Source organism: Oryzias latipes, chromosome 7 (genome assembly GCF_002234675.1).
Source record: "Oryzias latipes chromosome 7, ASM223467v1".
NCBI classification, from domain to species: domain Eukaryota; kingdom Metazoa; phylum Chordata; class Actinopteri; order Beloniformes; family Adrianichthyidae; genus Oryzias; species Oryzias latipes.
The window spans coordinates 29294031-29308420 of record NC_019865.2 but is presented as its reverse complement, the minus strand read 5'-3'; the positions used below and the strand labels follow the sequence as shown (position 1 = coordinate 29308420).

Here is a 14390-nt window from a genome sequence, read left to right as displayed (position 1 = left end):
GAGAACGCGTCAATGTAAGGGGGGGTTATCTAAGATAGCACAAAGGTTAAGGAGGAGAACAAATCTGAACAGGCTGGGCTCTTACCTTATCTTCTCATGAAAACTAAAAGATGAACTGCAATTGAAAGTAGAAAAGCTACAATGTGTCTGTGTCATGGACATGGTCCGCGTGGTTTATGTGCTGGTCACGATATCGCCAGTCTGTTCTTCCTTCTGACTTTATCCACAAATGGTACAGAGCAAAACGACCAGTATGAAAACTTTTTATATTATCTACTGTATATCATTTGTAAATCAATCCTGACAACAGTATTGGGCCAAAGAAGCTTGAGGGAGACCTGCTTGACACTCACGCTGTGGATGTGGTCAACTTAGCCAATTTTGCTATAATTTTTTCTCATTTTTAAATTTTTTTTTAACTTGTCCTGTCCTACAGCTGAGCAGATGTAGGCCTCTTGTATTGGATAGATTTTGCTGTTACGACAGGGCGTTGTGGATCTTCTGACACTCGAGGTGCATATTTGTATAAACTACTTTATATAATCTAGGCTAAACTTTATTTATATTGATTACATTGGAAGAAAGATGTTTTTACGTTATGAGTCAATCACCAGACAGATGGAGATTTATGCCCAGCTGCAGCAGAAGACAAAAGAATCGGACATTTTTATTATCACTGGATGAGAAACAGACGTGCGGGACCCAGTGCAGACGCTCATTTTTATCCGTCAGGTTAAACACAAACTGTGAGATGTGTGAGGAGCTGCTCCAGCCTCAAAGGGACAATGATGGGAGAGGATGGACTATTTACTGGCTATAGTTGTGAAATGTATTAGTATTATTTTTCCTGACTTTTTTCTATGAAGATCAGAAATGTTTACGTTTAGAAAGTCCCTGCAATTGTTGCACTTTTTCTGTTAACCTACAAACTGATCCCCGTCCCACATCAGAGAGGAAAAAAGATGTGTGGCCCTCACAAGAAATGTTTGTACTTAAGTGCTTTACGGAAAGGAAAAGGCTTCGACAGCAGAAAATGACATTTTATAAGTGACAAAATATGCATTAAAAAAGATAAATACGGTGAAGATGATTGATAAAAGAACCTTAAATGAAACCTTTAGAGGCCGATACTTCAAACAGAGATAGATTAAAAGAGAGGCACTTATCTATTTAAAATATTCAATCTGAATTACTCAATTATTTTAAACTATATTTAATGCTGAGAGAAAGATCCACTTAATACAGAAAAAATTTTTTTTTGGGGGTTATGTACGTCACAGCTTTCCTGTTTTTTGAAAAGATTTTAGGGGCAACTAGAACGCAGCTCTTCAATGTTGCCTTTACTTTTGAATATGGTTTTGTAGCTACATTTTAACTACTATTTTATTTGAACTTCCCAGAGTTTGATTATTCTTAACAAATGTGTTCATATTTTCTTGATTCCAGAACTTCTTGCGCTCTCAGAACAATAAAACCAACTACAACTTGGTCTGTGAGACTCTGCAGTTCCTGGACATCATGTGCGGCAGCACCACTGGAGGTCTGGGCCTGCTGGGTCTCTACATCAATGAATTTAATGTCCATTTGATAATCCAGACCCTGGAGACACTCACAGAGTACTGCCAGGGGCCTTGCCAGGAGAACCAGGTAAACGGATTGACATGGAGGGATAATGCATGTGTAAGACTCGTTTGTTGACCGGTATTTTCATGGATGCAACACAGGCTAAGAGAGCAGTTCTTTTCTGAATCCTGGAGGATATTAGAAGGGAGAAACATGATTTTAAAGACCCACTTTGATGAAAATTGTGTTTTTTGGTGTTTTAACATGTTCTTGTAGCATTTTTCTGATGATGGGGGACATTTGTAAGGAAAATTTCTGAGTATTTCTTCATCGTGAGTCAGGCGAAGACAAAAAAATGCCGTTGAAAAAAGAGCATGATTGAAATCCTGGGAACTGTTTTGAATTATTTAAAATGATCAAGCTACAGTGATCAACTTGGACGAGTGTGGGCAAAAGTTTCTGTATTGGATGAAGTCATCATTGAATGGATCTTAGCAATGTCTGTTCAGATGCACAATAAATACACAGCTGGTGCTACTCTAGTGTCTGTCACTGAATGATCACATAAACTGATGTGTTTCCACTGATGGAAAACATTCTGTTCACCAACATTTGATTGGGTTTGTTAGGACGACTGGACCTGACATGGATGCCTTTAACTGATTAATTGAATGATTGAGATTTGGCTTCAGACAGGTGGTCTGGAAGGACAGCATGTAGGATAATAAAGGAGATGTGGTTGGTTTTAGTGAAGAGCAGAGAATCATCAGCATAGTAATGGAGGGGTCATTGTTACCTTTGAACATCCCACACTAACGAGATCAATGATGTCTGTTTGTTTCTCAGACGTGTATTGTGACTCACGAGTCCAACGGTATCGATATCATCACAGCTCTGATCCTGAACGACATCAGTCCTCTGTGTCACTATCAGATGGAGATGGTTCTGCAGCTGAAGGTAAGCAGATCCAACTGCTTCATCCACTCAGTCCAAGCTGAGCTTCGTGCCACAAAGCTCTATGAAACTCGATGTTCTCTTTGGTTTTCAATGAAGACATAATCTCACAACAATGTTACACCTACCATTAAAAAAAAATAAAGAGTTTACTCCTGGCCATACAAATTCTCTGCTATTATTTTTGCCTTGTTGCCAGGACAACGCCTCCAAGCTCCTGCTGGCCCTGATGGAAAGTCGTCACGACAATGAAAATGCAGAGAGGATCTTGTTCAACCTGCGACCACAAGAGCTGGTCAGATTCTGAGAGAAAATTCCTTTACAAGAGCCGACACAGATCTAAGGTTGCCATGAGGGTAACGGCGTCTGTTCACAGGTAGAGGTGATTAAGAAGGCCTACAATCAAGACATTGAGTGTGAGGAGATGGAGGTTTCTCCTCTGGAGGTGGGCCACAACATCTACATCCTGGCTCAACAGGTGACTGAACACAGGCTCCTCAGTGAATGGACTCCCTAAAGATGAAGCAAGAGCGCAGAAGACAATCATAGTTCTTTGTTTTTGCAGCTGGCGAGACACAATAAAGTCCTGCAGAACCTTCTTAAACCTCCAAAAAAGAATGTAGAGGGAGAGGAGGGCATCTCTTCAATGGTCAGTGTCCCTCCACCCATTCTTCCATCCCTCCATCCTTCCTCTGGACTGTGTCTTCTCACCAGAATGTAACAAATCTCATTTCCCTGCTCACCAGCTGAACCTGAACAACAGGCCGCTGTCGCAGATGTTGGTGTCCACAGCTCCTGCTGAGGTGGTAGAGCAGGACCCTCTGGAGTATTACGAGCAGAAAACTGCACAGATAGAAGTATGTCAGATCTCCACCTCTACTGCACTTTGGTCTGTTCCAGAGAAACCAAACAACACGAAAAACACTTTACATTAGACTCTCCTCATAAAAGCAAGTCCAGATGACGATAATAAATCTGACAAAAACCACAGAAAATACCTTTTTCAGTTCTAAAAGTTATGTGGGGGAACTCAATCCTAAAGTTAAGTCACGACATTTGGACTTGAAATCTTCTTTCTTAAAACATTTCGACACCCGTCAAGCCACTTGGATGAGTGATGAAACGTTTCAAGAAAGAAGATTTTAAGTTCAAATGTCATGACTGAACTTTAAGACAACGTCACCTGGACAAGTGAGAACCTTCACCAACGTTGTAGGATTAATCAAATCAAGCTAGAGGAACTCTAAAACTGATCACCACCATCAACACCTTGAAGTTGAACTCTACTTTGATTTACAGCAGAGATCTTCAGTCACCAAACATTATCCATCAATCAGCTACTACTGTTTAAAACGTAATGCGATTACAGTAATTGTATTGTAACTATTCCCTTGGGTATGTCTGTGATCCAGGTTAGCTCCATATCAACCCTTTTTTTTAAAATCAAGATGATCTGGACCTGGTTTTTCAGAGAAGACATTTCGCCTCTTATCCAAGAGGCTTTTGTGTTCTATCCTGGAACGATGCACGCACTAGAGTTTGTTTTTAACTCCTAGGACGAGGAGTTTCTTTTTGTGATATCGGCAATCTGAATGCTAAAGGAGAACAAAGGCCTAGAAGTTAGGGTCTCTTGACCAAACAGTCAGTAGAAGCCATGACGACGGTCATGAATCCGCAGTACACCTTCGTTTAAAAGGTAACTAACCACTCCTTTGAGGACAAGGATGTGCATTCTTGGCCTTAGTTCTTTAAAAGATGCCCTTCCCGTTATAAAAATACACCATAAAACTTTTTTTAAAATTGAATTATTCTTCTAAATATTAGAAAATTAAGCGAATCAAAATTTATCAGGGGCTGCACGGTGGCGCAGTGGTTAGCGCTCTTGCCTCACAGCAAGAAGGCCCCCGGTTCAAGTCCCGGCTGGGGGACATGAAAAACACAACATCAACAGGGGGCCTTTCTGTGTGGAGTTTGCATGTTCTCCCCGTGCATGCGTGGGTTTTCTCCGGGATCTCCGGCTTCCTCCCACCGTCCAAAAAAACATGCTACATAGGTTGATTGGCAACTCTAAATTGTCCGTGAGTGTGAGAGTGAATGGATGTGTGGTTGAAGATATTCTACCCTGCGACAGACTGGCAACCAGTCCAGGGTATCCCTTGCCTATGCCCAAGTGGCCGGGATAGGCTCCGGCAACCCCGTGACCCCGAAAGGGAATAAACGGTTAAGAAGATGAAAATTTATCAGACAAGAGACTTAATATAAAAAGGGAACATTAAACATTAAACGCCTAACTTTCTAAAAATGAGTGGGACAAAAACACCTATCAGTCATTAAGACGCTATTCTAATTATAAGGGATTCATTGGAGCTTCATTTCCATCTCAAATCTAACCAAATGTAGCCGCTTTGTGGTAACTACGTTTGTTTATTCCAGCCAGCAGCTGAAGCTGAGAACCTCTTGTGTTGCACAGAATTCACTGTCACAATAAGGGTCATGTGATTTGTGGACTTTAAACAGTTCAAACCTGCTTCTGTAGGCCTGTTAGGATGAGCATCTTCAGCAAAGGGAACTGTGGGAAAGATATTGTCAGATATGGATCAGAATCTGGGATTTTCCACTGGAAAGGTGTATTTATCTTTAATTTAAAACTCTGTTCATCTCTGTGTTCAGATTGTTCGTGAGGACCGCAGCATGGAACAGATTGTATTTCCTGTTCACCCCATCTGTGAGTTCCTGACCAAGGAGTCCAGATTGAGAGTTTTCAACACCACGGAGCAGGACGAGCAGGGATCAAAAGTCACGCACTACTTTGAGCAGACCTCCTTCCTGCATGGAGAGATGGAGTGGCAGAAGAAACTAAGGAGTGCGTGCTCAGACACATAAGTTGACCATCTCAGAAATGCCTTAATCAGAGGGGGTTGTCAGTGTTACTGCCATCTAAACTGAAGACCCAGAATGCCAACAAAGACATAAGTTTGTACCTTTTGGGTGTCTGTGCAGGTATGCCGATGCTGTACTGGTTCTCCAGGAGGATGAGTCTGTGGGGGACGATTTCCTTCAGGCTAGCAGTGTACATTAACCTCATCATTGCCCTCTTCTACCCCTACAGTTCTGGACAAGGTACGAGTGCAGGCTCTGCTGCTGCAGTCAGAGAAAGAAAGAAACAAGGAAAAACACTACAAAATGTTTAAGAAATAATTAAGAGTACTGATGTTGCTGCTTACATTGTCAATAATTCAGGGTTTTATGCATTTAATGGGTTATTTGAAAGCAGCAGAAAATGAAATGAGCAGAAATCACACTTCATCAATGCTGAGAGTTGAAGATGTTCAGTTAAAAGAACAAAGTTTCTCAATAGAAGCAGATATAAAAACTAAAAGCTCTGAGCCTGCTAAGAACAAAAAAAAAAAAGAATTAAAGCGTCTGAAGAAAGTGCAGCATATTTAGAAAGGAGCATGTTCCTAACTTGTGGAATAGAATATAGAATAAAACATTATTGATCCCACAAAGGTAAATTACAGTGAAACCATAGCTCTATTAAAACAGCAGATCAATAATAAATAACACTAAACAAACCCTAAAAAGTTAATTGCAACAATAATCATTGTCCAGGGTCTACGAGGCGTTGTAGAGTCTAATAGCTGACAGGAAGAACGATCTGTGAACGCGCTCCTTCCTACAGCGAGGTGTTTACGGCTTCGGCTAAAGGAGCTTCTCAGTGCTTCCATGGTCTCATGATGACGATGATGATGAAGAGGATAGTCCATGGTGGATGATGTATGAATTAACTTACATGAATTAGTGTGTGAAGTTTGCATGTTCCCCCTGTGCATGTGTGGGATTTCTCCGTGCATTCCAGTTCCCTCCTACTGTCCAAAAACTTGCTTCATTGGTTAGTTGGTGACTCTCAAGTGTCCTTAGTTGTGAGTGTGTGTAGGAGTGATTGTGTGGCCCTGTAACAGCCTGGCAACCTGTCCAGGGTCACCCCGCCTTAACCCTGCAGTAGCCGGGACAGGCTCCAGCAACCCTGTGACCCAGAAAGGGATATAGTGGGTCCATTAAGACAATGGATGGATGGATGGATGGTTGGATGGATGAATAGGTGGATGGATGGTTGGATGGATGGATGGATGGATGAATAGGTGGATGGATGGATGGATGGATGGATGGATGGATGGATGGATGGATGGATGGATTGATGGATGAATAGATGGTTGGATGGATGGATGGATGGATGGATGGATGGATGGATGGATGGATGGATTGATGGATGAATAGATGGTTGGATGGATGGATGGATGGATGAATAGGTGGATGGTTGGATGGATGGTTGGATGAATAGGTGGATGGATGGATGGATGGATGGATGGATGGATGGATGGATGGATGCATGGATGAGTAGGTGGATGGATGGATGGATGCATGGATGAATAGGTGGATGGATGGATGGATGTATGGATGCATGGATGGATGGATGGATGGATGAATAGGTGGATGGATGGATGGATGGATGAATAGATGGTTGGATGGATGGATGGATGGATGGATGCATGGATGGATGGATGGATGGATGCATGGATGGATGGATAGATGGATGAATAGGTGGATGGATGGATGGATGGATGGATGGATGGATGAATAGATGGTTGGATGGATGGATGGATGGATGGATGGATGAATAGGTGGATGGATGGATGGATGGATGGATGGATGGATGGATGAATAGATGGTTGGATGGATGGATGGATGAATAGGTGGTTGGATGGATGGATGGATGAATAGGTGGATGGATGGATGGATGGATGAATAGGTGGATGGATGGATGGATGGATGGATGGGTGGATGGATGGATGGATGGATGAATAGGTGGATGGATGGATGGATGGATGAATAGGTGGATGGATGGATGGATGGATGGATGAATAGGTGGATGGATGGATGGATGGTTGGATGGATGGATGGATGAACTTTGATGCTTCTGTGGAGACTTTGGTACATCATGAGCCAATGTTAAATAAAAGCCTCTCTGAGGTCTGAAGGGATGTTTAATTCTATAGGACCATCCTGCAGAACAAGTCATTCATGATTGAATAACATATTTATCTGTGTCCCATATCTCCCCCGCAGGAGCGATTGATGATTCCCTCCTCCTGATGCTGTTCTGGATCCTGACTGGTCTTTCAGTGATGGGTGTGTTCTCTCAGCGGTACGGCCTGCAGCCTCTCACCGCCGCTCTCATCCTCAGGTCCATCTACCATCTGGGTATCGGCAACACACTCATCCTTCTGGGGTCACTCAATGTAAGAAGCGTGGAGCCGAACTGCAGCACAAGAGCATTCCACTCAAAGGATGCTGATTCCAATGCTTCAGTCATGTTTGACTCCACCTGATGATCTGCTTCCCTACCTGTCTGTGTCTCTAGCTAATCAATAAGGTGGTGTTTGTGGTGAGTTTCGTGGGAAACAATGGAACATTCATTATGGGCTACAAGGCCATGGTGATGGACGTGGAGTTCCTCTACCATCTGGCGTACGTTTTGACCTCCATACTGGGGCTGTTCATCCATGAGCTCTTTTACAGCATCTTGGTAAAAGTGCAGACACAGTAAATCGTCTGGAGCGTAGCCATCTTTCATTACAGCAAGGAAACATGGTTTGTTTTTGTCCTTTGTGCAGCTGTTCGACTTGATCTATCGGGAGGAGACTCTGTTTAACGTAATCAAGAGCGTGACTCGTAACGGACGATCCATCCTCCTCACAGCCCTGCTCGCTCTTATCCTTGTCTACCTCTTCTCCATTGTGGGTTTCCTCTGTCTGAAAGAGGACTTCATCATGGAGGTGGACCCTCTGCTGCAGATCTCTACTGGTAGGTTACTTCTCTGAATTGATGTTTGATGAAATATCCAAGTTTATCCTGAGCATATGCATTTTTTTAGGTTCTCAGCAGAGAGAAGCTCCTCAGGATTACCTCAATTCATGCTCTGGAGATGGAGTTGGCTGCACTGCAGAGGTCAAACCAAGTGTCACTGAGGTGGAAGGTAGGAGCTGAGAAATGCCGTCTACAAGTTTTGTCTTCAATAGCATATTTTTTTTAATGTATGACTACATTTTGCTGAAAACGTTTTTTAAAAAGTAATCTGAACTTTTTTCAAGTAGGTGGTCCCCAAACCTGGGGCTGCAGACCGGTTCTCGTCCATAAAGGAGAACCGACATTTTTTTCTGTTTTATTAATAATCTGATTCTAAAGGAAGTATTATTTTGAAAACCTACTAGAGTCTCCTCACCACGTCATTCTGGACGCATGTCAAGTCGCTCCATCACGTGTCAAACATACACCCACTGCTTTTTTAAAGCGGCTGATGTGGTTTTTGTGTGTTTTTCAGAGGAATCTAACTTGGAGCGTGCATGTGACACACTCTTGATGTGCATTGTTACTGTACTGAACCACGGACTGAGGAACGGCGGTGGAGTTGGCGACGTTCTCCGCAAACCTTCCAAAGATGTGAGCAGCACTTCTTTCTGTAGCTGTGATCTGGGAATGTCAGTGTGACCCTCACTGTCCACGCTGTGAGCTCCAACTGATGCTTAAGAAGAAACCCTGGGAGTTGCAGGATTGTCTGTCATCATTAGCTTTGTGTGACAATAACCCTTATACTATCTTAGATGACCCCCCCCTTGCATTGACGTGTTTTCCCTACCATGACAAAGGTGGATAAAGGTGGAAAGATTTCATGTAATCCATGGACACCAGTGAAGATCACAAATCATTGAAGAAAAAAGGTTCAGAGCACTGCCTAGTGGGTCTAGATGACCCAACTCCCAACGTTAAAGTGTCTAGGATAGCACAAGGGTTACAGCGGTCTGTGTCCTGAATGAGATTCGGGACCACTGCTTTAATTTGAGGACATTTTGTGCTACGGTTGTTGCTAACCATTGCTAGCTATTCACAATACCACTTGGATTTGCTGATTTCCAATCAGATGCTGCATTTATCAACATTTCCCGATTAAATTAGTTTCTCTGCGTCCCCATCCCTCCTCCCTCTCCCGTGCACAGGAGCCGTTGTTTCCGGCTCGAGTGGTATACGACCTGCTCTTCTACTTCATCGTCATCATCATCGTTCTCAACTTGATCTTCGGCGTCATCATCGACACCTTTGCCGACTTAAGAAGCGAGAAACAGAAGAAGGAGGAGATTCTGAAGACCACGTGTTTCATCTGTGGTGGGTAGATGTTTCTCACTGACTGGCCTGGGGTGGTAACCCGTCTGCTCACTGCAGAGACTTCTTCTGCAGGTCTGGAGAGGGACAAGTTTGACAACAAGACAGTGTCCTTTGAAGAGCACATTAACATGGAGCACAACATCTGGAACTACCTGTACTTCATCGTCTTGCTGCGTGAGAAGAACAAGACAGACTACACAGGACCTGAGAGTTACGTGGCACACATGATGAAGGTATGAAACCCTGAAACAGTGGACTCAAAAGAAAAAACCTGGAGAAAGCATGTGAGTCTTCACTTCTGTTCCAGAACAACAATCTGGACTGGTTCCCACGGATGCAGGCCATGTCACTGGTGGTGACGGACAGCGATGGCGAGCAGAATGAAATGAGGATTTTACAGGACAAACTGGGATCGACCATGAAGGTGGTGACGACACTGACGGCCCAGCTGACCGAGCTGAAAGAGCAGGTCAGTCCCAATGTGGAGAGGCTCATGTGGCTCATGTGGCTGTGAAGACTTCCACCAAAGGGCTGCTGCTGCAGAGAAGGTGTTCATGAGACACTGAAGAATTCAAGGTTTGGTGTTTGGAAAGACATGAGTGCTTTTTCACGTTTGCACACAGGAGACGTTTACCCTTCATGATCTCCAGGGTTCGTTTGTAGCACTGTAACGGGCGGCCGGGGTGCAGTGGTAGGGCGTTCTGCCTCTGATCGTAAGATTGCAGGTTCGATTGCTGCCTTGCACGCCCATGCGTCGAAGTGGCCTTGGGCAAGACACTGAACCCCACCTTGCCCCTGGTGGAAGGTTGGCGCCAGGGCTCGGCAGCGGTAAGGTAAAGGGCTGCCACGCAGGAATCCAGGGTTCAATTCCCGGAGGGGAATAAACAATGGTACTGGGCAAGCAATTCACATCACCCAGTGAGGGTCCTTGGGCAAGACCCTTAACGCTACTGCCTCCCGGGCGCGGCTCATCTGCAGCTCACTGCTCCCCCAGGGGATGGGTCAAATGCGGAGAACAAATTTTGCACACCAAGGTGTGTTACAGAAAGTAGCACTTTCTTCTTCTTCTTTCTTCTTCTTACTAGCTGCATTCTTCCCATCAGCCTGTTAGACCTGGGTAATGCAAACAAAGGTCCGTGTTTCATGATGGGAAATAACCCAAGAAAAGCAGCTGGGTGTGGTTAAAGAGCGAGCACTAGCTCCTTCTGACTAGAGCAGCTTCTGTTTTCAGTCAGATAAAGTTAACACACTCGAAACGATCCAACCTTTTTTTGAGCTATGCTTCTTTAGATCTGAGCTGTGGACTGTTTCCTCACTTGTAAAGCTACGTTCACAACTCCCTCACCTACATCAGTGAAAAGTCTATGTAAATGCATAGAAACGCACGTTTGGGGCACGTTTTGGATTGGAACTATTGTGTTCACGCATGTTTCTACAACCATTTTTGGCCTCTACGAACAAAAACACGCTGCTGTAATTCTATGACGCCAAGTTTTATATTTTGGAATAGAGCAAGATTTGCAGCACTTTGACATTCTGCACCCAGCCTCTTCCAACTGAAGGTGGTGGACATGCGTTAGTGAACAGTAGAAAAAGAAGAAGCCCCTCCCTGCTTGTCCAGTGAGGACACCATTGGGCTAAATATGCATTCTGAAACATGTCTGTAGTTTAATACCCAGAATTTGCACCACTGGTTTGCTTCAGCTGTTGTTTTCTCACAGAAAGCTTTCATTCATACTGTGGTGAACTAAAACCTGCATTCTCAGCAGAACAGAGTGTGCTTGTTTGGTCCACACCAGAGTCCGGGTCTCATTTTCTCCTGCTGACCAAATGATTTAGAGATTCTTTCCTTCAGGTTCGGGGACAGTTTCTATCAAAGTGACGGTGGCATTGATCAGTACCTTTGGATTGGAGTCCTGCTTGTGATGCTGTGTGTGTGTGACTGACTTTAAACATGACTGTGTTGAGGAGGAAGCTCCATGTGAGCCTGTTAACTCATCGGGGCATCTGTAAAGTAGAGGTAGAATAGCTGTTCCCTCTGTTCCCGTCTGTCTGCCCACTCTGTGGGTACCTTTGATTTGAAAACATGTTTGAGCAGGAACCTAAACCTGCACTGTTCTGGCTGGCTGCATGACTGTCAAGTTTGAATGTGTGTGGCGGAACGAATGAGACTTTTGGCCTTAAAGGCCCACTCTAATGAAAACTGTGTTTTTGTTGTCTTCAACATGTTCTTGTGGCATTTTTCTGATGATGGAGACCATTTATGAAGCCTCAAATGACATTTCTGAGAACTTTCTTATTCAAATCATTGTGAATAAGGAGCAGATGAAAAAATGCTGTTGGAAAAGGATCTCATTTGTGATGTAGAGCATTTGCTCGGCGGGCCGCAAGCTTCCTGCTCAGCTCCACTACACAATGGTGAGAGGAAGAGGGGGCGGGGTTAGTCTACACAAATGGCCCCGCCCACATATGCTGGGGAATTCCAATGAACTCCTGCTGCTCTGCAGAAACTATGTCCCAGAAAATGACAGCTTTTTGGATTTTGATGCTAAAAACGACTAAACACGGAACACTTCCCACGATAGATCCAAAGAAGGTGGGAGTGGGACTTCAATGTAAGTGGGAGAGGGTACATAGGCACGTGTCATTTACCACCCTGAGTTTGATGATCCTTGTGGCATTTTTAGCAATTTTGTATTTGCAAAAACAGAACCGGTCCTTCTGTTTGCAGATGACTGAGCAGAGGAAGAGGAGGCAGAGGATGGGCTTTGTTGACGTCCAAGCAGGAGCGAGTGCTGCCATGCCGCCGAGCGCCGCAGGAGGAAGCCACCAGATGTGAAAGACACACTGAAATCTGCAGAACTGAAGAGCCCATGGACTTCATCTCCATCCTCATCATCACGCGTTAAGCTGAACAAATGTGCAGAACATGGAAATCTGCTTTGGGTTTAGTGTCTTCAGGTCTTTTATGCAAACATTTATTTCACGGTGAACTCTACGTAAGGCCCTGCAAACGTACTCCACAGAAGTGACTGGTGGTTGAAAACCCTTACCTCAGGGGCTCATTGCATTTGTGGTTAAAGGATTGTGGTTCTTTCTGTGTGGAGTTTACATGTTCTCCTTGAGCATGTGTGGGTTTTCTCTGGCTTCCTCCCTTTGTCCAAGACATGCTTCATTGATCAGTTAATGATTCTAAATTGTCCCTAAGTGTGAATGTGAGTGTGTGTGGTTCTTTGTGTGACGGCCTCAGGTACTGTCCAGGGGTGACCCCACCTTCACCCTTTTCATAGCTGGGTAATATTTATAAAACCTATCAAATAGGGGATCTACGGTAGTAATGAAGTTTTACTTGATGTGACTTCTGAAAACCGAACATTACATACATAAATGTAAACTTGATTCACAGATGCAGGAGCAGCTGCATTATCTCTGCAGCCACACGGCTGCTTCTAAAGACAGAATGGTTTAAGAGCAGTTTTATGTATCTAATGAAGTTCTTGCTTACACGCATTTAGCTCGGGGTTGATGGCATGTTTTGGCTGAAGCTTCTGTTCACATCTGACGGGGTTCAGGACGTTCTCCCGCAGTGACAGGACTCTCTAGTGGTGTAGGTGGGATCAGTCACCTCACAGTCCACTAGGGATCCATTCCAACCGTCCACCAGGACATTAGTGAATGAGTCTTCTTGAGGGATCCTGTGTCACACAGTCACATGTACATTTTGTGCATTTTCCAAGCATGAAATGTTGGTCTTTCATGATCCATGCGTGATATACGTAACCCATAAGTGTTTCTTGCGTTCATCGATGTGCAGATGTCCGTCGAGGGTTTAGCTCACCGGTCTTTATGTGAATTCAGTTTTGAGCGGTTCAGAATTTTTGGTTGGTTGAGAATTATGCAGCTTACGCATATTTAACGTAGTTTCTACGCAAGTCTTGCGTAAATCTTACACTGTTTTGAGTAACTTTTGTCTTTCTTTGACCGTTCCACGTTTGTCTAACGGACTTTTTACGCATGAACCACCGATGGATAACTTTTAACCCTTGTGCTATCCTAGGGGTCCAGATGACCCCACCCTTACATTGACGTGTTCTCCCTACCATGACAAAGGTGGAGAGGATTTCATGTAATCCATGGACACCAGTAAAAATCACAAATCATTGAAGAAAAATGGGTTCAGAGCACTGTCTAGTGGGTCTAGACCAGTGTTTTTCAACCTTTTTTGAGCCACGGCAAACTTAACCCTGACAAAAATCCCGCGGCACACCAGCACCCCAAAAAAAAAAAAAAGAAAATTCATGGTCTGTATTGAATTTGTGATAATTGTGGCAGAAAAAGCAGGAAGTTGCGGCTGTTTTTTTCTAAGAGATGAACCACCAGCTAAAGACGAGCTCTAGCTGGTATTTTTGTTAGAACTGAGCGACTTTATCAGCAGAATTAAGAACAAGGAAGTGAAGACTTTAATCACTTCTGATTGGTCAGACTGATGACATGTGATTAAGCCTTCAAGAATGATTGGCGGGACGGCTGTTTGACCACCGGGGGACAGTCTATCATCTGTCCCCAACTTACCCCCTTCCTCATATAACCTCATAATAGGGTGAGGGGGTGGGGGGCTTAGCCTGCGATGAGCCTTGGGGGGGGGGTTTACT

General features: G+C 44.0%; 1 protein-coding gene across 3 annotated transcripts in view; it reads left to right on the top strand.

Moving 5' to 3' along the window:
• Nucleotides 1-13825, top strand: part of itpr3 (inositol 1,4,5-trisphosphate receptor type 3) — a 90420-nt gene extending 76595 nt beyond the window's left edge. For 2 of the 3 annotated variants that reach the window (XM_023957007.1, XM_023957008.1), the window contains 17 exons: nt 1447-1647; nt 2410-2520; nt 2717-2812; nt 2894-2995; nt 3083-3166; nt 3264-3374; nt 5188-5380; nt 5518-5637; nt 7645-7817; nt 7940-8104; nt 8193-8382; nt 8453-8554; nt 8900-9018; nt 9573-9738; nt 9811-9971; nt 10046-10207; nt 12470-12679. In XM_023957007.1, coding sequence (XP_023812775.1) covers nt 1447-1647; nt 2410-2520; nt 2717-2812; nt 2894-2995; nt 3083-3166; nt 3264-3374; nt 5188-5380; nt 5518-5637; nt 7645-7817; nt 7940-8104; nt 8193-8382; nt 8453-8554; nt 8900-9018; nt 9573-9738; nt 9811-9971; nt 10046-10207; nt 12470-12577 — 2364 coding nt within the window. In that variant the 3' untranslated portion in view covers nt 12578-12679. Of the gene's footprint in view, nt 1-1446; nt 1648-2409; nt 2521-2716; nt 2813-2893; nt 2996-3082; nt 3167-3263; nt 3375-5187; nt 5381-5517; nt 5638-7644; nt 7818-7939; nt 8105-8192; nt 8383-8452; nt 8555-8899; nt 9019-9572; nt 9739-9810; nt 9972-10045; nt 10208-12469 lie in introns of all 3 variants that reach the window. The other variant, XM_023957006.1, reaches the window with a different exon arrangement.
• The last annotated feature ends 565 nt before the right edge of the window (nt 13826-14390 follow it).